General features: G+C 43.6%; 1 protein-coding gene across 4 annotated transcripts in view; it reads left to right on the top strand.

The window, feature by feature from the left end:
* The window catches only part of LOC1279575 (uncharacterized protein DDB_G0292186), a 50,796-nt gene extending 31,352 nt beyond the window's left edge, over window positions 1-19,444 (top strand). For all 4 annotated transcript variants that reach the window (XM_061654936.1, XM_061654934.1, XM_061654933.1 and 1 more), the window contains exon 8: window positions 17,603-19,444. In XM_061654936.1, the coding sequence (XP_061510920.1) occupies window positions 17,603-17,869 (267 nt within the window). In that variant the 3' untranslated portion in view covers window positions 17,870-19,444. The remainder of the gene's footprint in view (window positions 1-17,602) is intronic.
* Window positions 19,445-24,631: the final 5,187 nt, after the last annotated feature.

Raw genomic sequence — 24,631 nt, 5'->3', positions numbered from 1 at the left:
TGCTGATCGTTGTAGTAGAGGGTAAAAGACAAAAAAACGAAGCTACAAAATACCCTTGTACTAAGCAAGCAGCGACCGTTTTCCGGCTTGTGCTACGATTGAAGTCTTTTATTACCATTCGGAAGCCGTTCATAAAATGCCGAATATTGTGGTGTTGCTGCGACACTTGCTATCGATGTGGAAACCGCGATCTAATGCCACAAGAAATTAAACGTGACACAAATGCGCAATCTTGAGAAATTGTTCGTGATTTAGGCCAATCCCTTGCTCGATGTACGGTCTGCAGCTTGTTTACGAATGAGAGGCATGCAACGGTTTGTTATTTAGCTTTGTTTGATGTTTAGCTGTTGCTCATTCTCATTCATTCTCATACAGATTCAAAGATGCACCGTTTCAATGCACGGATTCTGCAACAATTGCACTCGTTTTAGCGCCATCCAGTTGGGTAATCAATACCTGATGTTTTGCAAATTAGTAGATATATGTTGACACTGTACACGTTGTTGCTTATGACGCAATAAACTCGACGATCGCAATAATTGTTCAAAGCATTACAAAGAGTAAAAAAGTTTTAAATATCGTAAAATATACTAAAAAAATCAAAAGAGAGTCTAACGAGTTAAATTGTTCATCGACTTATACGTTCACCAGCTTCCCGTACGACTGTATCGGTTGTGTCTCTTTCCTTCTTACTTCCTCCCTCATGATCGTGTAAGTCGATGGTACAAACGGCTAACATCACTTTATAACTTCATCTGCTTAGTGTCGGTTGATTCGACAGGAGCTGAAATGCTGTTCCTTTGCCCGCTTATGCACCTTCGTTTCAATTGCAACCCTCAAAGCGTTTCACCCTTTTTACGATCGTAACAGTATTATTACCATTATACTCTCATTCGTACCGCATTTATTATCGATTTGTAAGATTAACATTCGCCGGAGCGAACGAAACCAAGACTGCAGGAGACGCTCGCGCGTGAGAAACGCACGGAAGCGAAGTGAAGGACGTAGGAAAACAAATATACTTTTCCACTTTGCCCCGGCTCTTGTTCGGTTAATCTCTCAATTTAAATTGTATTTTAATGCTTCTGGTTTGGTGCCAGCCGGGTAGATTTCCATATGAGCTACGCAGATTAGGCCGGTCTAGTGGTCACTGCAACAGGGTAGGTGCCTAACCAATTACATGCTGCTGAAATCGAACGCGTTACTGTTTATTGATCATTGAGCACTGGTGCGGAGAGCATGCACGATATCCAATGCACGTTGCACTGAGCAAATGGTTTGATAGGAAAAAATACCTTGTATAGAGGAAACAGAGGGGGAAAATATAAATCTACATAGGTTCATACATCGATCTGTAAGAAAAAATATCAAAGTATTGAGTTAGAGATGCGTTCGCTTCTTTTTATATGTATCAAAAATGGTACTACAACATTTTACATGTTATTTAGAATTAAATGCCATGCTATTATTTTAAATGATGGTAAGGTAAAATTTAAATAATTAATGACTAGCGGCACTGGTCTACAAATTATAAAGTGATAATTTACCTTAATGACATGGGTTGGCGAGTATTGATTTAGTTTCTTATCGTACGCGCGCAAAATCTATGCAATCATACGCTAGGACTGGTTTGACGGTGTTAATTATTCGCTTAGCTAGGGTTGAAGTTTGAATATTTAATTTTATGAGGCTTATTAGTGAGTAGATCGTGTAAGTGTCTCGGGTAGTGGTGCTGACAGCGGTGCAAAGTACGGCATTGCTAGCAGACCGTATATTTAGCTACAATTGTTATAGCTTCGAATCGTACATGAGCCCAACATTGATCCGTGCTTCATACGACGGGTTCAATTCTGTCGATTAAAATTGCACTTCTTTCCTGGTTCGTTTTACGTTTCCATTACCGACTTGTATCTTTTGGAACAGCTGCTTAATTTGTAATTTTGTTCTTGTTTGTAATGAAGTGGATATAAACAACGATACAATTTTCTATAATGCTGGTTTCAATCGAATGATGTATGATCGTTTTTTAGTCAAGTGACTTGAATGTTTATTGTGGGGCGTATTTTGATGATTTTCATTAGACTGTTTATGAAATAGTTTTTCCAACAAGTGAAATAAGCTTTATTTGCTATTACATAAGTTTAATACTTTGTTCATCAAACAACTGTATTATGAATGCTATAAATACCTATTTCCATAACCATTATAGCTTAAAGGATTTTATCAATCAACAATAACTATGACAGCAATGACAGTATCGGCTTGTTCACTGCTCACAACCACGATGGCTGCAATAATGGTGCTGCGTGTCTGTGTTTAAGCGCGAACATCCTGCTCGTGGGAAGTGGAAGCCGTTACTTTGACCATACCCTGTTCACCTTATGTCTTTCCTCTCGCTGAATCCGGTACAGGTTAGCCACAGTGGTGCAGCGGTACACGTTTTTCAGCACGTTTTTCCGCTTCCATTTCCATTACCGAAGGGGATGGCTGCTCCTCAATTCGGTATCAAACTGCCTCCAATCGCTGTCCGGTAAGGTAAAAATTATGATATCATCTAGATCGGAGCCCGCTGCAACGCATTCCACTGCTGCCCGTGTAGGGACACAGCTGATAGTGGAGCATGCGTCGCGTATGCTGCCGTCCCGCAACGCAGCAGCGGCCAGAATGTTGCCACCTTCCCAACAGGTTGTCCACCGGTTTACCGGTAGCTCGCGCACGGCAGCATATTTCGTGTATTTCGCAGCAAATCGTACGCAAGCGCTCCCTGGGCGCATGCTGCCCGATCCAGTTCTGTTTCGTTACCGTTCGTGCAAGCTGTCCTCCTCCGCATGTGCACGACGACATAGCAAGGCCACGGCGCCGTAGTAAACAAATGACACTTTGGAACTCGGAAAATTGGATCCTGTCAGCAGGGCCTGAAACGGTTTCAGCGGGCCCTTCGGCACAGTGCTGGTACCGACAGTGCGCGAAGATTAATCGGCGAAGATTAGCGCCTGCACATGATTTACAACTGGCACCTGGATAGGCGCATTGCACGAAACCGTTCCGATGGCAGTGAGCACCGGAAGGAAAGAAGGGACAGTTCACCGCCTGCCGCGGTGTAGATCACGAATGTCAGTAGACGCCACACAGCAATCGTGGCCGGGGCGCGAACTGGGAAATTGGCGCGTATATGCCTGAGCCCTAGCTCAAACTGTCAATCGTAATTATCGCGTGAGCGTGAACACAAATCCCTTGCGCTTGTGACATGGGTTTTGCAAGCGAACGCGAAACCGACTTTAGCGTGCTATTTAGTGAAAGGGTTCGGCTGTGTGAAATATTACAATAGATTTTAAATTAAAAAAAATTGTTCAACTCAGCTATTATCTGGGCAATTTAGAATTAAATTTGCAAATGAATAATACTTTTGTTTCATTCTTCTCGCAATCAAAAATTAAGTATCCTAAATATGGCATGCAATTGATAAATTTTCAATAAAATCTTAATCGCTCATCGTTTATTGTATGTATAAAAAAGCTTAACAACCTTTTAACCACAGCGATACGATACTGACCCTACACTTTCACCCAAAGTTTTTGGACAAATGTGGCATTTTTTCTGCCTTTTCCTTCCTCTGTCCCAACGGCCCGATTCGGGTGGATCTCGGGCTAAAAGGTTAAACAGCGGAAAGCGATACATTCCGGCGATCGTCGCATGATTCGATGCGGGGCGGAGAATTAGATCGATGTGATTTTGAACGGCTTAACTAAAGGCTGATGCTGTACGGCTTGCGTGTCTGGATGCGAATGTGGACAAAAAGTGGAGTGGAAAAACAATCTCATTTCTTGCGCTGAGCAGGCGAGAGGGACAGCCCCGAAGAGACCTAGCGCGACACAGGGTACGGAATAGGGCAAGAACAAGATCCACCAGATCTCGATGTCACGATAGATGTCATTGATCCCGTCTCGAACTATGGCCACATCGTTGATCGGGAGACCCCGGGCAACAGCAGCAGCAGGCTGGCCGGGTCGAGCTGAACCTGCTCCAGCCTCTTATAGCGTCGCGCGACGGCTAGGGCAGCAAGAGTGAAACACAAACCAAAGAAGAACAAGTTCCGTCCGGGTTCGTCGCTTTTGAAAGCTCCGCTAGATCACTCGGTCGAACGGGGCCGTGTACAGCAGTAGGTAGGGGGTTGTTCTGGGGGTGGTAGAAACGAAGAACGGGAAGTTGGTGCAACGGCAGTTCAAGGATAGATACTGGTGCACCCCAACGTTCGCATGGGGCCCGGGGTGAACCTGGGTGGAACGAGAACTTTGATCTCGTTTTCAGAGCCTTGCCCGGTTTTCAACGACTTTGCACCACACACCGTGGCATTCTGTCGCGGTTTGGCGTGCACTTTGCTTCGTCTAGTTCCAGCGGGTCTGTGTTAGTGTATCAGAGACGATTTTTTATTCGTTCATTGTGCTCGGGATGATCATCATCATCAGCATCAGCATCAACATCAACATCATGATCTTCATCATGCGCTGCGTGTGGGGAAGCCATCGCCATACACGGAGCATGATCCCGTTTTACCGTTGACATTGCGCCCCGGCCGCACTGCACTGGCCCGTCTCAGGCGGCCGCCTCCGTGCTCGAACTAGTATCGTTGCATTCCTGTTCTATGTGGCCATATCGAGGCAGTTCGCGAGATGCCAAAGATAGAGAGTTCAACCAGAGCGATGCGAAAAGTGATTCGCGAATCAAAACTGGACGCCTTTTCCTGTAAGCGACCTCACGGGCATTAGTTGACAATGCTCTCGTGGCAACAACCTGCTCAGCAACGTGACATCGAGAGCCCGGGACAAATTAGGCACGTAAAGTCATCACCGATCGAGACGGTAACTAACGTACGGCAAAACTATCTTTAGCTGGCCTTCCAAAGCAGCTAAATCCATTTCGAACTGGATTGCTGCCAAATTAAAAAAAAAAAACATCTCCTCGCCGTGATTCTACCGCATACATACATATACATATACCCTGCTTTATGCGGGCGACTCATTCACAAAAGATAAAAACACCGGTTGTGACCACCGGTGGCCTTTCCTACTTCTCGGGCAGTGGATCTTCGCCGTGGACGCTGACCGTGTTATTTTTGTTTTGTTTCTCGGGGATTTTAGAAACAGTTTTATGCAAATGCTAACCTTTTTCGCTATTTATTGTTAACCCGTTTGGGTTGTGGCCGGTTAGACCCCGCGTGGTCGATCGGGTGATATGCGAACGTTGTTTGTTTCGATGGGTATTTTTGTTGCTGTTGTTTTTGCTGTTGCGCCCCTGCGCGTCTCTTATAATACTCAGCTGGATGGCCGAATTCGCCGAGTTGGCCCCGGCACAATCGGAGGTTTTGAATATATTGAACGGGCGACATCGGTGGCAAAAATAGTCGTGAACCATGATTGGGATCAACAGTTAGTTGAAATTAGCAACCAAGGCCGGCAACCATGCAATGGTGGCTGGTAGAAGAAGTGGATGAGTGGAACGTCACTGTTATATTCTACGTAATCCCGATGGTTGAGAAATGGTTCGGTTTTTTCAGCACACATTCAGATACAATGCAATCAAATTGGAACCTTCTACATTGCGTCATTCCACGAAAGAGGTATATTTACGCGAGAGCGCGTCCTATGACCTGGTAATGTAATCTAATTAGCTCGGGCAGAACAGCCCGGGTCCGATTTTGCAATTAATTCAGCTCACTTAAGCATGCTCGAAATGGTGGCTGCACAGTTCTTAAACATGAATAAATAAAAACTAATCAAGCTCTAGCTTACTAATCCTCCAGTTTCCCTTGAGAACATTGTGCCCGGGTTCGTCGCTTAACGAACCCATGGTAAACCAGAGGACTTGATGCGTTAGCGTTACAATTAGAACCATCCATGGGAGCTCACCAGGATTACACCTATTTGTTGCTCTGCGATATTAACCTATGATCTTTGAGCGAGGGGTTTTTTTGCGACGCGTAACGCAACGCGCCTCATCCATTATGCATGAAAGGCGTAGCCGTAGTTTTGAACTTGCCAAATCAAGAACTTTGAAGCCAAGGGGGAAAAGGTGGAATGATATCGAAGGAGACGTGTGTGCGACCGGTTGTGTGTCGTTTTCGGGTCCAAAATAACTCCAACGTCGATGAATTATTCAGCAGGTCTTGAAATAAATTCTACACACCGTGATGCAAGAACAGGTTTCCAACTGTAGCCTCTGACCTAGAGGAACTCTCTTACTAATAACCGCACAGGTGCTGGGCTACAGGTTCTCTTGGTCGATCGACAATCACGGTCGTTCTCGATCTGGGATCGGAAATACCACAGATTACAATCAACCAGTGTGTGGACATTGTAAAGGGAAGCTGGAACCAATTTGGACTCCTAAACTAAGTGCGTCTACGCCCTTCCGGTCATGTGGTATGCCTATTTGCAGCTGCCTGACCGTTTGTGTCCTGCGCGTGAGATTCATATGTGTAGCTTCCAATAAACATTGTGTGCTTTCGGAAGCTTTACATTGCCCCAAAAACGCACCCAAGGCGCAGCAGGGTAGCACATAAATAGACAAAACATTTCCTGTTATTAATTCACCATCTACGGATTCTCGATCCGGAGGGCCGATGATTCGCGGTGGTCTACCAGAACGTGACCACCGGCAACGGATTAGTTCTCATTAATTGGATTCGTTACGCAACGCCGCGATCATAGCCGGGCGCGGGAACACCGAGAACGAAAGGTCTCATCGTCCGAGAGGTCTTTCACTGTGTGGGCTCGTCGCACAAAGGTCGACAGTACGAAATGGTGTGATTCCTTCCGTAAAGCTAATAGAATGGCGGACATTTGCGGAGAGCGTAGTGGGGCAGTGCAATGGTTATTGGGGAAATTAGAACGGTACGGATGATGTGAAATATGAAATGAAATGGGCAATTCCCTTCCGACTCCCTTTCGGTGCTGCGCCAGCTGGATATGATCGTGATCGGGAGGTGGTGGGAGGAGGGGGGATTTTCATAAGCACTCCCGAGCGCCCGAGATGAGGCTAAGCCTTTGCGAAGCCGTTTAAGTGGCCAGCATCATCGATGATCCATCAAGAGACTTCTGATCTGGCTGCGATTACAGGTGTGCATGTGTTTGTTTGTGTGAGCGGGCGCGCGCTCGTGTGTGTGTGTGTGTGTATCGTGGTAAATTTCGAGCAATTGAGGCGCGGTGGAGGGCAATATAAAAACAAAGCATCTTCACTGAAACTAGCTGAAGCATGCACACGAGGGCATGAGTGGGTAAAAAGGGGAACAAAATAGAAACAGTACGGTTCCCGAACATCTGTTCTGTGATTTTGGAGAAATCGCCGGAATGCTGGTGGGAAAACCGTTCCCGTCTCTGGGAATGTTATTTCAACTACGTCAGGTGGCCATCAGCTTCTAGTGCGGACCGTTGCAATGGAGGGAATTTATGTCATGCCGCCGGAGGGGGAGTGGGGGATGCTGCCAAAGATGTTTGCTCATGTAAATGTCGCGTTCATATTTCACGCTGTGGATTCTATGACCTATTATTGGTTTACACGGCAATGGTTGGTTTTAAGTGCATTGCTCCCTTCGGCAAAGACAATGTGAATCGGTTGACGTTTGTTTAATATTTTGTTTTGTTTAGAACTATATTAAGATTTGTGTTGTTCAAATGAACGAAAGATACACAATTTGTTTAGTTTCTAGTTGTTTGTCAAAAGTAGTTAACAAAAGAGTCAACAAAAGCAATTGAGTGTAAGCAGTTGAACATTCAACTAAAATTGTTGCAAGTTTGATCATTCGTATTAATCGTATACAATTCTATAGTCTGAAATATGTTCAAATAATTTTATCAGTTGAAAAGCAGTTATTATATTCTTATTATTTAAAAGGATAGACAGAAAGGATAATTTTCGTTTCAATTTAACTTTGTTATAATTGTAAAAGTAATAAGTGATAAGTGATCTTTCATATTTCATTTTTTGCTTACAAATTCTATCCCTTCATCTTCGTACTTTCGTTGTACTTCCCGCTATCGACAATTGGCGTTCTTGGTTCGTTTGAGGTTTATTTGCTTGCTATAGATTGCGCTGGAGTAGCTGCGCATAACAGATTCATTACATTTCTAAAGCTGCTTACAAAGACCGACTAGCTTCTGGGGTTTTGTTGCTTTTGACGTGGTTGAAGTGAAACCGTGCATCTTTGCACTTCTTGCAATCACTGCTCGCTAGATGTTCGGCCGATATGCGCACCGACGGATAAAAGCGAACGGAACGGATGTCTTGACAAGGCAAACACAAAAAAATGCACACACAAAAAAAAGGTTACATCGCCCTAGGTAGGCAGATGCAGTTCTGGTTTGCCCACCAACACCAATCGGTCGGCCCATGGCCGTGAAGGGGACGGCACTGAAACGCGCAGCGGAAACTAGTCTTAGGTTAAGTACGCTGCTCATTTTTCTTAAGGCGCTACTGCGTACAGTCAGCTTCACCGCATGACACGACCCATCCCCTTTTAGTGCAGTTCCTTGTTGTGTTGCTCTTTTTCATAGAATCGCTTTTCTTTCATCAGATGCGATCGAATTGCTGCGATACTACTGTGGTATTTTCCGTGCCTATTAGAAGCGATTGCGCGATGCATTCTTCGCGGATATCGTATTAAGGCTGCTGCTGGTCGGTAGAGGTAATTGTAGCTGCGCAGCATCGTTGTTGGCGCTAGCTGCTGACCTTTGTGGAGCAAAATGCTACCGAGCCAGTGAGCAAGATTGAGCTATTGAAAGCGATTGTATCTGAAGTATGATAACATCTTACTCTTGCATTTGTATATTGTTGAATATATAATGGTTTGGTTATATTTTAACGGATTAAAGCAATTTTAGAATGATAAGCTTGTGACAGACATTGTTTTGGAAACACCATGCCATACAGACGTACGATCGTTGACAAATTTGTGACATAATCGTTGAGCAAATATGTGGAATTTAAAATGCGTGTCTGATCAAGTCATCCGCATTAGCCTGGTTTTTGTATTGTTTCAAGTTTTACTTTTGAGCAATCTTCCAAAAGGAACGGCATGGGCTGGGCGCCTTGCTGCGAAAATCAAATTTTCCTGCGGCAGAATGTCGAACTAACTGTTAATTCTTTTCCATCATCTGCGAACGAGAAGTTAATTACCGAAATGCGTTTCGACAGGTTAACAAGTGTTTTACTCTCACCTTAATTAAGCAGCGAAAGGTAGCGAAACAGAACAGAGTGCGAACGCTGCGAACAGCAACGATGCACAAAACAAGCAAATCTTAATTCACCCGACCGTCGCCCGGCCGCCGCCCCGTGGGACAAACGCGCACGAAGTGAATCGAGCCGCAAGGCGCAGCAAAATAAGAAAAAAAGGAAAGGGGACCGTCTCTGAAGCCGCGCAATCGCAAATGCAATCATTGCGGAGCTAAGCTTCATAACTGCTTATTTGTATCCTTTCTTCCTTTGGTGTATTTCTGTTTCATTTGTGCGTGGTGTTTTGCAAGGAAAGGAAAGGAATTGTCTGACGCACGCACTCTTAGCAGAGAGGCACTCCATTTCGCTGCAGCTAATTAAGAGCTTAAGCAGCTGTGCTGAAATTCGATGCTGAAGTAATGCGACCAAATCGCGGCACCAGTGAAGATCGCACATGCACAGTTCACAAGATCGTTCAATATTAGAGCTTGCACAAATCTGTTCTCCATTACGCATCGATAACGTTCGCTGCCGAGTCGATTGTGCTTAACTTTCTCATTTTATTGGGCATGGGTATTGAAGGGAAAGAAACAAAAAAGGGGATGAACACAACAAACAACTGCAGCGACCTCTGTCTCGAAAGTAAAAGGTGCTCCAGTTCGTCAGTCCCAATGAGATTTGGGGAGCACCATTCGGGCAAAGTATGGATGAAGTTTTCCGTTTGTGGCGTTGCGTCTTTCTCTCGTTGCAGCGTTCTTCGGGAATGAGTTCGAATTTTACGAATGTCCTCCGGGCACCACAACGCCGAGCAGCATTCGTAACATATTATTAGCATAAAATTATTCCAGTCTTCTGGACTTTTGTTTGATTGGGTGTGAGTCTGCTGGCAGTGTGCAGTGAGGGTTTTTTTTTTTGTAAGATTTGGTTTTATTTCGTGATGCCAGACATAGGGCAAGGAAGGACTTCAGAGAATAAGGCGAAGGATTTTTATGTTTCCACAAAACTCAGTAAAGTTTAACATAGGGCAAGGGAAGGACTTCAGAGAATTAAGCGAAGGATTTTTATGTTTTCAACAAAACCGAGCAAAATTAAACTCCCAAACGTGGTCGTTTTTCTATCGTTTACGACCGAGCGCCAGTGTTTGGGTTAATTGTATGAAAAGGATATTTTACGACAAGCGGATACCGTGTTCTGTGCGATCGGGTTATGAGTGCGCTTTTTTTTTGCCCTTGCCTGTGTGCGATGATGTTTGTTGGATTCCAGGATCCCCGATTGTTGCAAGGTCGATCGTCAATCTTGGAGAATCACGGGATTCGCTTTTCGAGGTACGTTCATTAAAAATTCTATCGATTCTCTTTCGGGTTCTGCTGCTGTGTAAGGGGCCTGACGAGGGTGACGGTCTTGATGATGGCAGTGGCGACGACGACGACGACGACGCTGACCAAGACGACTGGTTCGGCCATGATATGCCCCGGGCCAAAGGTCTCGCCAGACCTGCCCCGCCACAAAAAAGGGCTCGGCAGCATCTCCCCCCCCCGCCCCCTTCTCAATCGATGTCGTTTCACAACGGATTCGGTTAGGTGGCTAGAGGCATGTCAGAATGGAGCCCGGGCCCGGGAAGAAAAAAGGATCTAATCAAGCACGGCTATCCAGTGGCCTTTATTTTGTATGGGCTTTGTTTGTCGGGATGCTGTGCGGGCAGATATTCCAGGAATCCCAAAACCACCGAAGCTTTGCCAGGGGTCTTCGAGGTCAGGACCCGGGAGGCTAACTGGGGTGGCTGATGATGTTGATGCTGCCGCTGCTGATGATGCTCCTGCTGCTGCAAACGAAGGCGATGCGAAGCGAACGGCAAATGTGTAGCAAATATTTTATTCAAGTAGCCGCGGGGATCAATTATTTCGCCCGTGCTGCACCTCTATCGTCGTTTGTGGGGCCGATGCAATCGTCGCTTTTCGTTGCCTCGAACACGGCCGCTTTGCGCACGCAACGCTTTTCGAGCTGCTTCGTCGGTGTAGACTGCTGTCTCCCGCACGATCGGGGGTTCGCTGCCGCCTGGTGCAGCATGCGCGAGTGGGGGGCCACATGCGCGAGTGAGTTAGATGCATCGCGTCGGTGCAGTGGGATGCGCTCTGGTGATTGTAATTTCCGATGAATTACTGCAGCATTATGCTTCCTGAGCAGCAGCAGCAGCAGCTCGAAATGGTGTCTGCTGTGCCACCGAGACGGTGCTGTGATATCGATATCATGCTGGTTTTACACCTTTTACGCGTTCTACTGTAGTTGTATTTAAGAGTGTTTTGTGTGTTTGTTTGTACATTTGGTAAATTTTGTAAGCCATGAAAGGCAAAGTGTCCTTCCAGTAGGGCAGTAGTGTGATAATCTTGGACGTATTAGATACATGGTTAGAAGAACTGCAATGATTCGAACTGTATGGAGTTTTTATTGCGCATGTAACTCTACAATAAATGTGTATTATTTTATATTGTTTATATGAACCTTAAAAAAGCGAGTGTTTTTCATCAATAATGTATCTTATGTTATTACATTTAATGTCTAGTCAAAAAAAGTCCACAATTTAATATAAATATTTTAAACATTAAATTTTCGTCCTCAAACCCTCTTTGCAAAGAAAGAAATAAAAAAATATACTTCACTCCAAAGCAAATCGCAACAAACATCTCGATTACGACCAATTTAGACGTTCGATCCTAACCTTTTACGACCTCCAGCAACACACCGGTCACTTGGTGCATGTGTGCCTGCGTATATGTGCCGGGCAGAATTAAAATGTGCCCTCGAGCGTGCAATCTTCTGCTGTTTGCCGGTTGCGCCGTGAGCAGCTTTGTTCTCGCGTTCTTCCTTTATTAACTGGTACCATTGGCTCGCCGATGGAAGTCTGCAGTGAAACAAAGTGTACGAATACCTCCGCAGGTTCTGAGGCTTAACGACGGGAAGGACGGAGGCAGTCGAAACGGGATGATCGGCTTGATTGGAGAGCAGGCAAATATATTGCACTTTGCACCGAATGCAATCCTGGTGCTTCTGGTGTGAGTTAGTGTGGTTTTTAGAAAATCTGGTTTGTTGGCCGGCAGAAACGTTGAAAATTGTCTCTTTGTGCTTAACGGGGGGGAGGTAATGTTATTTTTATAAAACCTCTAAAAGGGATCGATTTACTCCTTTGCGTTCATGTTGGTCTTAATCTCCAATGGGATAGCCTCTTGCTCGAGCTACTAATCTTCCACTGCACACCGCAAACCAACGCACGATCGAATGATCCTTGCAAGATTCCATCAAAGGTGCCACAGCAGCACTTCACAGCATCCGAGCAGGGCATAATCTTTTATGTGTATATGGCACAGGTTTTAATCATAATAATTTCCTTCACAGCTCTCACCTCCGCCGGGAGGTTGGAGAGAAGTTGGGCAGTTAATGGAGCGTTTCGTTGGTGGTAAAGCGGATCAAACGATCGTTATTCGGGAACATACAGTAACATTGTTGAGTAAGTTGTAGCACAAGTTTCCTCCTCTCGGCTCCCTATCACCGCTCTGGCTTGTATCGTGTTACACTTTCGTACAATGTTGTTCGATATGGGATCGATTAATTGCACAAATTTCAACACTTTTACAGTGTTTTAGCGTGATACGCTTGGTATTTTTTTTCATAACAGAATTATGTACCGACTAATAGCTTATGACTTTGTCACGTTCTTCACTCCACGACTCTTTAATAAACGGAACAGGAAAATTTGATCTTACGTTATGCTTTTTCGCCTGCGATCAGATTTTAATCTTTAAAATGTATTAAAGAGATAGAACATGATTGAATATCTCCGGTGATGGATCTGCTTCCCATCGATGGTACGCATGCACGAGAAGAAGAGAAAGGCACACAGGGAGCCCCATACTAAGACGCAACCTTATAACAACCGCATTGATTTATTGCTTTTTATAGCGAAAACGTTATTGCTACCTACAAAAGGAGAATGAATGATTTTGCGGCAAAATTGTAACTAACTAAGGAGCGAGCCCAGACATTGCTGGTAGTGGTGATTAAGTGCTGTATACGAAGAGATGATTGAAGCTAAAAGAAAGGGATCTCTATCAAAATCCTGATTGCTCCTATGCAAGCGATGGAAATGTTCTCAATGGTACTGCTCAGATACCTTTGGCTTCAGGCTTTAGACTGCGACTATAGACTACGAAAGAAACTCTCTGTATAGCTTACGCAGACAAATGATTAATTAATATATGGTCAAAGTTCATTGCCAGCGACCGGTATTGAAGAAGTTAGGTTTATGTGCTAGACAAGATTAAAGGATTTTACAAAATTGTTGCAAACATAAAGAACAAGCTATGATTTCAAAAGGAACCCATAAAAGATCGTTTCTTTCATCAAGACAAACTCTGAATTGGATTGAATATGATTATTAAGATAATTGACCGGCTGACGGTCAGGCCAACGGAAGGACTTGATCGCTAGAAGTTAAAGGCTGCCGTTAATCTTTAGAATCTGCATCTCAGCAACTTATCCCTGCCGGGCTTTCCAAAACCACCCGCAAGCCACGCACAGGAGAGAAACCGTTGTTTATATGTTGGCCAACACCACCGGCACCACAATATGGGACCAGAGCATAGCAATTTGCAGCAGCAGCAGCCCACCTATCCTGATGCCAGTAGCCCATCAAGGGTCCGGACTTCGATAAGATTTATGAACGAAAGTACGCTGGCGCTTGATGGTAAACGGGCGCGCGCGCGCGCTCAGTTCATTGAGTAAATCCGTAAGCATTCAATTGCACAAATTGTCGGTTTTTGCAGGGCCGCAGCCCGACTCCTGGTCAGCAGGGTTTGAGTGTGGTTTTACGCCAAGCTCCCTTGTCGATTGCGGGCCATCGGCGGAGAGTTGGTGGGAGTTGCTTTTCGCTGAAATTATGCGCCTCCAAAGATGTGGGTGAGGGATAGGCTCTCTGCTTCTTGTTCGCTTAGCCCTTCCCTGTTTCGCTGATCTGTTTCCAGCTGGTTGATTGAGCCGGTTGAAGAAGGCCATTTTTTATGGGGCGTCTCTTTCCGGAGCACGGCGGAACCACAATCCTAGTCCTAGGTATCAGGTGCCCCCAGGCAAAAAAGCATCCAAGGGACGGCCAGGCAGGTAGCTTAGCGAACGGTACTCGGTTGCAGCAATCACTCATTCTCAATGAGCGGTGGCGCTCGGTGGCTGAAGCCTTCTGGTGCATCTGGTGCATCGATGCAATACACGAGTGCACGCGCATGCTACCCGCACCATAATTGCCGTTGTCGGCGTGTGTGTGCGAGCGCACACGCGCGCCGCACTCGCGTTCGTACTTGCACACGCGCACTCGTTTCCTTCTTGCTCCTTGAGTGGATTTTCTTAATGTGCATACAGATAATGCGCGGGCACACTTACTCCCCCGTGTGCAGTAAATCGAAACGACCGGCCGAAGTCAGCCGAGCAAAAGGAGCAGCCGGAATAGCTAACATTTCGATCCCATTGCTGCCCGAAACGGCTGTTCCCTCTTCCCGGTTTGGTGGAAAGATTGATTCCTTCCTACACCGAACGTGGCTTCCCCCGAGGGAGTGGCGGTGGTGGTGAAGTGCCGTCGGAGAAGCCAACCGTTTAGCCCTTCGCACAAGCTCAAGCGAAAAGCCCGGAGTGACTAAAGGGTGAATGCGCTAATTACCGGGCATCGGTTTTGAGGTGCAAGCGCCTGCAACTGAAACCCATTGCCATTCGGTGAGACAACTCGCACACGAGCTATAATCAATTGCAGGTGGGAGAGCGCTTGCCACGGCAATCACCTGCCTGTTGGGTGGGAGGTTTGTGCAAGTCGGTGGTTCGGTTCGGGCCAAACGGTTCATTCGTCATAGTTGACACGTTTCCGCCTTGATTCGTTTGGTTAGGAATTTGTAAGTCATCTAATCTGAATAACGCGTTCTGGGAGGACCTTGACGACTTGTCTATCCACACGCACAGACATTGCATAGCATAGCAAATATGTTTTTATTAATTATAGGCTTTCAAGTTTAGTTTAGATTTTGTGCAATGGCATGAAAGACGACATTTAAGGTGGAATTTATGAACGAATGTGGTGTGTTTTAAAATTGTGTCATAGTTCAGGAGATTTGAGGCTACTTGTTTTAAGCAAAGAGTGTATTAGAATTTAACAATTAGTTGAGGAAACATCACACAGTATACAAAGCAATAATAATCCATGATATTCCGGATAGGATATTTTGTATTAAACATTTAGAAAATGTGCTTTCGATTACCGTAACATTCAAAAATATTGTTTAATCGAAAAAGCTGCTGAGTAAGAGTTTCGAATAAAGCTTAAAATTAATCTTTAACAGAAGTTACAATAGTTTTAAAGTCATTTAAAGTGTCTCGAAATAACTGAAAAATCTCGTAAAAATCGCGTAATAACTTTGTTATCAACAGAACAGGAGATTCCATGAATAGCGAATGAATTCCATCATTAGCGATTATTTATCGTTAAATTATACAAATAACAGCTACCATCACATTTCCACATGTATATCTTTCAACTATATTTTTCATAATCCATAAGTTTAATTGAGCCTGCTACTCAATAAAGCTAGAAAATTTACTATTTGTTGAACGTCAAACAACAAAATTGCTGCTGTGAGTCGTTTCGATAACAATTTCCCATTCAAAAGCATACATTTTACGAACGGCACTAAACGTTAGGCAGACAATTGTGCAAATCTCATGACTAGGGGCCATAAGAAAAGAGTTGCACCCCGCTTAATAGCAAACACAGCACCGCAGTGCGAACCACTGCAAACTGATGATGGTAATGATTAAAGATGATGCTTCGGTAGTTACTGGGCGCCGGCCGGCAACGTGCCATAATCTTTTTTTTTTATGCTGAACGCTCCTTTCCCCTTTACCAGCCATTGCCATGCCCCTCGGTTCAATCGCTCATTGAACGCTTGAGGCGTTCGTAGCGTTAAATACCAGCACGAGCACAACATGCAGAAAGTGCATCCGTGCATTGCACCGGAACACGAGCCACCCATGCCATCTGCCTAGGATAGACAAAAAAAAGATGAAGCATGTGCGTATTTTGACGGCACTGTATGGACCTCGATGTATGATATTCTGTCTGCGTAGTTTGTTTATATTTGTACCATATACTACTTTTAAAGTTCATTTCATCGCTTGTAAAATGAAAACCAAACGAGATCGTTTCTTGTGCAAACATCCAAATAGTTCCATCATTCCATCAAAAAACCATTACAAAATTATAAATCACATCCCTTGACGTTAGAACCCACCCATTCCACCAGGCCAGGCCCCCTTCGCGCCAGTCAAGAAGCTCGTGCAGCAGTTTCAGGCTATGGCGGTCTGTTATTACAAAAGCATAATAATGGTAGGATCGTGACGTCGGCAGCCTGAAGGCGCGTGCCTACGGTTTTATTCTGCCTACCTTTTTTTTGTTTGAATCGTTTGTCAGGGTTGGGTCGTTTGTGCGGCAGCAAAACCCTGGCATTGCGGGATCATTCTCGATTAGAAGGGGGCACTGCATTTCTGCATAATCTTCACATGGCCAGCTTCCATGCTTCCATGCTCTCGTATTGCCAGGATAGTAAGCTAACGGGCACCGATGTCGTATCCTGCCCGGCATGTCTGTCCGTTTCCTCCGAAAAGCTCGCCCCAAGAGGGCAAGAACATGTAGAGAAATAAGGAAAGAAACGCCAGCAAAAAAAAACTGCTCAATCGGTCGGTGGTGGTCGGTGCATTTGCTTATGCATCATCAACAACAACAGCAACTTGCCCTGATTTTGTTGTGTACCATTTGTGACCGTTTTATGTGTGTGTGTTTTTTTATTGCCACATACACGCTATGGTAGAGCAAACTGGTGGTGGTAGGAAGCACAATTTGAGCAGAAACGCTATCATTAGGATTGTTGGTTTCTGTGTTTTGTTGCAGTTCTTCCCTGCAGCGGCAACCGAAGGACTGACGATTGGTCTAGCACCCTTCCGTTACGTCGGTCTGTCTGTCGGCGAGGGTGCCCCGCGAACCGTTGCATGTGGCGCAGCAATTCGTAGCTGTTTGTAGTTTGTACCAAAACAGCAAACACCACTATAACACACTGCCTAGAAACACAAAAAAGCTTCAAAATACCAACGCAAATATGGGTCAGCTACCGGGTCGAAAACACTTGGTAATATCTGTTACAAGAAGTCCATGTAGTGTGTAGTTGATATGCCACGATTTACACGATACAATCTGCGACAGTTTCGAGCCCGTGACCTCTGCAATACGATACACGGGCCAAATTCGGGTCGGGAATCTGTCGAACCGATGACTAATGTTGTGTTTTGTTTTCTCTTTCCCCTTATGTTTTTGCAGAACTTTCGTGACCAGAGCATCGACGGTGCGGGATTGCCGCTGCTAACGGAGGAACACCTGACAAACTCACTCGGCATGAAGCTGGGCCCGGCGCTGAAGCTACGCTCCATGTTGGCCAAAAAATTGGGTGGTCCCTGTCCGTGCGCACTGTGCAGTGTGCCCACTTCAATGCCGCCGGCCCGCACGAACAGTAGTGGCAGCGGTAGCAGCAAAGGCGACACAACTCCCACCAATCGGCCACCGAGCAATGACGGTTCGATTGGTTAATCGAGCGCTCGTGGTTGGCTGGAATTTGGTTGGCGCTGTCGTGTGGCTCCGTGGATAACGCGCCACCCGATTCGGGGTTTTCCATCCATTTTTTTGCTGTTTGATTTGTTTTGTTTTTTGGAACGTACTTACTTAGAACAAGGCACCGCGTGCAGGCCGCTTATTTTCCATTCGACAAGCCGGGACATGTACAATACTAACGTTTAAGTTGCATTATCTTTTAACACTAATGAAACAGCTCTAAAAGACAATCCTCTTTCTGGGAGGGCTACTGTGTTGCATAGCTGCTCGGGGCAGCTGAAATGTGGCATCTTTAGGCCAGCGATGAGCGATGAGAATTAGGAAAGGCGTGTTCTGTTTTCCCACAGCGAGTGGAAGAGTGTTTCCTTTCGAATTTTTGCTAGCGAGTTAAAGACGATCCCTGTCAGTGAAATATAATATCAAGCACTGTTTGTTCCATGGATCGATTATGCATTCACTCTAGAACACCGACGACTCAGTAATTAACAATGGTTTGGTGTATTCTTCTACCAAAGAAAACAATAAAACTGCAGTGCGAATTTTTGTCTTTCATACTACTAGAATCAAATAATCGGGTCTCTATCGTACACAAGTAAGGTAGAACATAACAAACATAAACTCACACAACGAGAAACGAAAATAGGAAACACTCATCCTTTAGGTGGAAAACAATGGCATACGAAATGATCGCTAGTTAAGTGGGGCCTATCCATGGTCTGTCGCTAGGTGCAATGTATAACTAATTAATATGAGCCCAGGCAAAGCTAGATAAGATTACTACAGTAGGCAAGAACGGTACGAAACACACAGTGCGGCGCGACTCAATGTTGTTAATTTGTCGTTATTTATTCAGTTAGTTTATGGACTGTAGCTCGTAACGCAGCTCGTTGCATTAGTCAAACGTACAGCTTTTGTAACTTGATTTAGTAGCACGAGCAGGAGGAGTAGGTTGAAGAAGCAAACGAACAACATAAAAAAAGACAGCGCTATTTTCAGATCTCTTCCCACTGTCCGAGGAGATGATAACCGTTTTACGAACAAGAAATCTTCCAAATAGCCCCTCTAAAAGTGTGAAAACGTTACAAAGAATTGTGTTGTATGTTATTGTTGCGCACTAAACTCTCTCAATACGCGCCATCGCGCGCACACCCTGTATGTTCTGCGAAATTCCACTACGCCGAGTGCAACTAGGCAGCTATTCCTATTGACACACACACAAACACACGTGACGCAGCTTAACGATATTGATTTCACTGGCAATTGATTTCATTGCATGTTGCTATCCCTACTGATAAGGGTAAGATTTCATCCCATCTTCTCCCAGCAGGGGAGAGGAGAACAAAGGCGTATGGATAGCGTACACGTTAGCGGTTACATTATTTAAAATGTTAACGATAGCAATATCAGTATTTAAAGACAAAACATACAAAATGTTAATGTTATACAAACGCGTTTCCGGCAGAAACCAACACATCTGGATGCGGTGGTGAATGCTAACGGAATGTGTGTAAAAAATAAAGACATTACAATGAAATAAATTAAAAACGAGTTAAACGTTTGTTGTACCTCATTTCAATGGACAAATTCATCACAGCGTGCACTGTGGGGTGTTGTTAACTATGAGAAATTTATCTTTCCTGTTTCATGCATTGTTTGTATGCTGTTCTGCTAAAGTAAGTTAATGGCTATGGAGACAAGGTAACTAATTGGATTACATTATTGGTCGTCGATTAAATACGGTCGGTTGAATATTGGTTCTCGTAAGGGTCCTAAAGGTAAACATAAGATAAATGACAATGCGTGAACATTACAATCACGTATGTCGTTTACACCAAGGAGATGTTTAAAAATAAATTTAATAAAATACTATGAGAATTTTTTGACAGTTCCTTCAAAATGGGTGGTTCCTTCTATTGTATAAGCATTAAGCAAAGTGCAAAGCAAAAATAAACTTTCCATAACGTTCGTTTTAAATTAAGTCCATCCCTTCAGAAACTTCACGCAGACGGTCCACTACGGGCTGCACACAGTGTAATTGGACAAAATAATGAAAATTGAACAAAAAACCACATTCGTACTGTTGAAATGTTTCACGTTTGAATTGACGGTTTGATTCGGTATTCGGTGCAATAGCAGATTGGCTTTGTTAACATCGTTTATACGCAACGGTTCAATTTGCACGTGAAATTATTATGTCCTTACTTTCGTATAAAAAGTAATGATAATTTTAATTTTTTTATGTTGTTTGATGTTTGATAGTACTAATTTGACTATTTTTAAAAAAAATGAGCAATTTCTTCTTATCTATGCACAACAACTGTGTACGGTATATACTTGGTTTGGGAATAGGTACTACACAACAAAAAGGTGCCTAATTTGTCAAATTACCTACACTTGTATTTTCTAATAAAATAGAATATATCTAATAATTATTTTATGGACCTTGATCAGTGGAGAAAATTATCCACCGGTGGAAAACATATCCATATATAGTATATTATTCGATCAGATAAAATTTATCGACCATTACTTAAATTAACAGTAAACTCATCACATATTTATTGTTTAGTAGAAGCTTAATATTCTTATTTCGAAACATGAAAACTTGGAAAAGGCTGTCTTCCTTTCCTAACTAAGTGAAATGAAAATGATGTAATCAAAATTTTCTTTGATTTTTTTAGTTTAAACGTAATTATTAAATAAAACGTAAGTAAAATAGCATCTACTAAAATAAAACTCATTATCTATTATACAAAATTATTACACACACAAATATATGCCCCTCCTGGAAAAAAATGTAAAATTCATAGAAAAATAGAAAATGAAAGCAACTAAGAATAATTATGAATAACATAACAACAACTGAAAAACAAATTGCCTGGGGCAATTAGGGTAACTATAATATACAGCTAACTATACTATATTAGGCAACTATATTTAATTTGTAAAAATATTATACACATGATTGGGATAATATACAGCATAATATAGAATCAAATAAGGATAAATTATTGCAACGGCAATTATCAGGATGATAAACATAACAGCAAACACATTTTGAAGGAAATAAATACTCAAAACAAGATGCATAACAATATTTTTTTATATATTAGACAAGACATTATTCAAATATTGAGTGAAATATGTTATTGATAAAATTAATCATCATCAAACAAGCGCTCCGAGCGCGTTTTCATGTAACACTTGGAAGAATACTCGGTCTCACGTATTGTGCACAAAACCCTAACCAGTGGCGGATTAAGGGTATCGGGGGCCCTAAGCGGTAAGACGAGTTGAGACCCCCTGTAAATGGTAAATGGTGTTCGGGGAGGGGGGGGGGAGGTTGCTGGCTGTTGGGAGATTAAACTTGAAATGCCGTCGGGGGTCCTACGATCATCAGTCACAGGCTCTAAAATTTATACTGACAGGGGGGAGGGGAGGGGGGGGGTGCAATTGATTCGCCAGCCTCGGGGCCCCAACGTCCATCCTTCCGGGGGCCCTTGTCGCTAGTACTCTGTCCATACGGCATACTATAAAACGGCGATCTACGAGTCCGCCTACCGTTAGATCCGCCACTGACCCTAACAAACGATTTATATCTGTTGATGGACATACCTGTTTCATAATACTGCATGCTTGTATTTTTTAACACAATGTTACACATTTTGTGCAACCAGAAAGGATTAGGCGAAAAAAAATTATTTCATTTGGAACCAATTCATTTTATTTTAAAATGATAATCAGCAGAGGGGGCTCAGAACTCAAAATTTACAAAATACAGTGCCGATCTTCTTGTGCTTTCAAATTTTCATTTTTGGCAAGAACTAAAGCTGAAAATCGAAGCCAAAAATATAAGCAAAAGTTATTGTTTTTCAGATTAAAAAAATGCTTCACTCAGCTAGATCCTTAACGTGCGTATATTGATGGATACGACCATCTTATGCTAGGATAATTAAGCATGGATTACCATCTCGAGACCGTTAGAAGATACACGAGGATGAATGAAATACATCATCTGAAATATGGACTGAGTTGGAAAACTTAAATCAACGCGTCGGTCCCGTGGTACAGTCATCAACTCGTACGACTCAATAACATCACATAAATGACGGTCTACCTCTGCGGCAAGCTCTAAACATGTTTAGTTCCTGGTGTGATCGCAACTTATTCTCACTATCAGTTGACAAATGTCAGGTTATTTCGTCGTCGAGGTCCAGAAGTCCGAAACTCAACTATAAAATCAACAATAAAGTGCTGCAAAGTACCGATTGTGTAAATGATTTAAGAATACTGCTCAGCTTTAGGTCGCATATGAACAATATTATCAATTGAGACAATCGGTAGCTAGAGACTCTTATCAGGGTAGTTGGGAAATTTCGTGACCCTACTAGCATTACAGGTTTCGTAGCACAGTCGTCAACTCATAGGACTCAATAATGGTTTCATAAAACGACGTTCTTCGGCATCAAATCTTGTGGAATTTGTAAGTTATTGCCTGCGGAATATGGATCGCGGAACACATGTCGACGCAGTGTACATTGACTTCCAAGCTGGCTTTGGGTGGTGTTCCTGATCTGTTTAAATCTGTTCAAATGGGTGTTCCTGATCTGTTTTAATCCTGGGTGAAGTCATATCTCTCGAACCATACCTACCAAGTGGTAATTGAATCACAATGCTCATACACGTTTACTAGCACGTCAGGGGTTCCACAGGGCAGCGACCTTAGACCTCTGCTATTCCTGATTTACATAAATGACCTGTCTAATATACTGCCGGTGGGATCATATCTTGCTTATGCCGATGATCTGAAGATTTTTACTGTGGTCAAAGACACAAGTGACTATCAGCGCCTCCAAGAAATGCTCGACTTATTCGGAGGTTGGTGTAACCGTAACTGATTAAAGCTGTGTCCAGTTAAATGCCAGACTATATCATTCACTAGAGCATGTCACCCCATCAGACACAATTATTTTATCTGGTGTCCTGCCAGATTGTAAGTTCAAATTTCATGAACATCTTGAAAGTGTTATATCTAGGGGTAACCAAGCATTAGGACTTATAATGAAAATGTGTAAAGAGTTTCACGATTCTATGTGCCTATAAGTCGTATATTGCACTATCGTTCGGTCCCTCTTAGAATATTGTTGAGTAGTATGGGGCCCCTTAGCAGACCGCTCAATCAATCGCGTGGAAAGTATTCAACGAAAGTTACGCTTACGCTTTACGCTTTACGGCTCCTTCCTTAGTCTAACGGAGTCCAACCTCCTTACTACCAACGGTAGTTGGAGGATTGTTTGGTTTGGAGACGCTTAATGTCAGGGTGTATTTGCATTTCGATTTTTGAATTTTTTTGCACCATCTAGGACAGTTAGAACTAATTTTTACTGTTGCCCAGAGCGAACGAAGACCATTTACGGACAAAGCATCTCTCTGCAGCTTATGTGTAGTGAGTTAAATGTTGTGAGTGATCTGTCGCTGACTGGACCGACCACTTTTGTTGTGCCAAAAAGAAGAAGAAGAAGAAGAAGAAGAAGAGGCTACCATTCTTCTTCTTCTTCTTTGGCTCAACAACCGATGTCGGGGTCAAGGCCTGCCTGTACCCACTAGTGGCCTTGGCTTTCAGTGACTAATTGATTCCCCCCCATAGCAGGATAGTCAGTCCTACGTATGGCGGCGCGGTCTATTTGGGGATTGAACCCATGACGGGCATGTTGTTAAGTCGTACGAGGTGACGACTGTACTACGAGGCTACCATTATAATGTTTTTTTTTCGCAATCAGGTTTAGAATACGCTAGTATTGCTTGGAGTTTGGACCTCAGCTCAGTCTTGGATTCAGCATATTGAAGCAATTTAAAGTAAAGCAACGAGTTATGCTATAAGACTCCTTCCACGGAGACATGGTGGCGTACGTCCAAAATATGCCAGAAGATGCCTTCTACTGTTAGGTTTGAAGCCACTCTCAACTAGACGTGCGAACACTCTACTTAGTAGCAGGGTTGATTTGTGGTGAAATTAATGCTTAGCACTATAAACTTCTCTGCTCCATCTAAGACTCTCAGGCAAAATTAAATAATACGCACGTCACATTATCGTACCATTTTCGGTCAGCCAGGTACGACAAGCATGATGCTTTCTGCCTTCAGCCAAGTTAAAAATCTGTATGAATTTAGTATGTCTCAATCTGTGTTCCGTGAGCGTTTGCGTGGTACTGAATATGTCTTGAATGGCTGTATACGCCGGCATTTCCGCGCAAGACGCCAAATAGAAGAAATCAACGGTAAAGGATAGCTTTCATAAACGGCTTAACGATTGATAACGGAACATAGTGAAAAATAAAATCAACACTAACACAAATTTATTTTATGTTAGGGCAAAAAAAACAATGAATGGTCTGTTCGAAGTCGTAACCAGCTCTCGCGGATTAAAGATTAGTTTGGATGTCAAGGGTCTGCACGTACACGGCCCAGTACGTGTAGAAAGGAAAAGAAAAAGTGTGCTCGCTCGTAACTGGAATGTTTCAATACTTCGTTGGCATTTTAAAGTAACGAGGGCAAATGCAAATATTGACACCTTCCTAGACGGCCGGTGCAAAAAAGACTCGGTGCGAGCGGCAACAAAACCTATGTATGTATTAACATCCTCCGTACCATCCTCGACTCGTGCACAACCATGCGCCGCTTTGTTAACATTGTCGAGAAGAGTGCAATAGCGACGAGCCGAAAGCAACACGTGCCAAAGTT

The sequence above is a fragment of the Anopheles gambiae genome, chromosome 3 (genome assembly GCF_943734735.2).
Source record: "Anopheles gambiae chromosome 3, idAnoGambNW_F1_1, whole genome shotgun sequence".
NCBI classification, from domain to species: Eukaryota; Metazoa; Arthropoda; class Insecta; order Diptera; family Culicidae; genus Anopheles; species Anopheles gambiae.
This window is presented reverse-complemented; position numbering and strand designations above follow the sequence as displayed.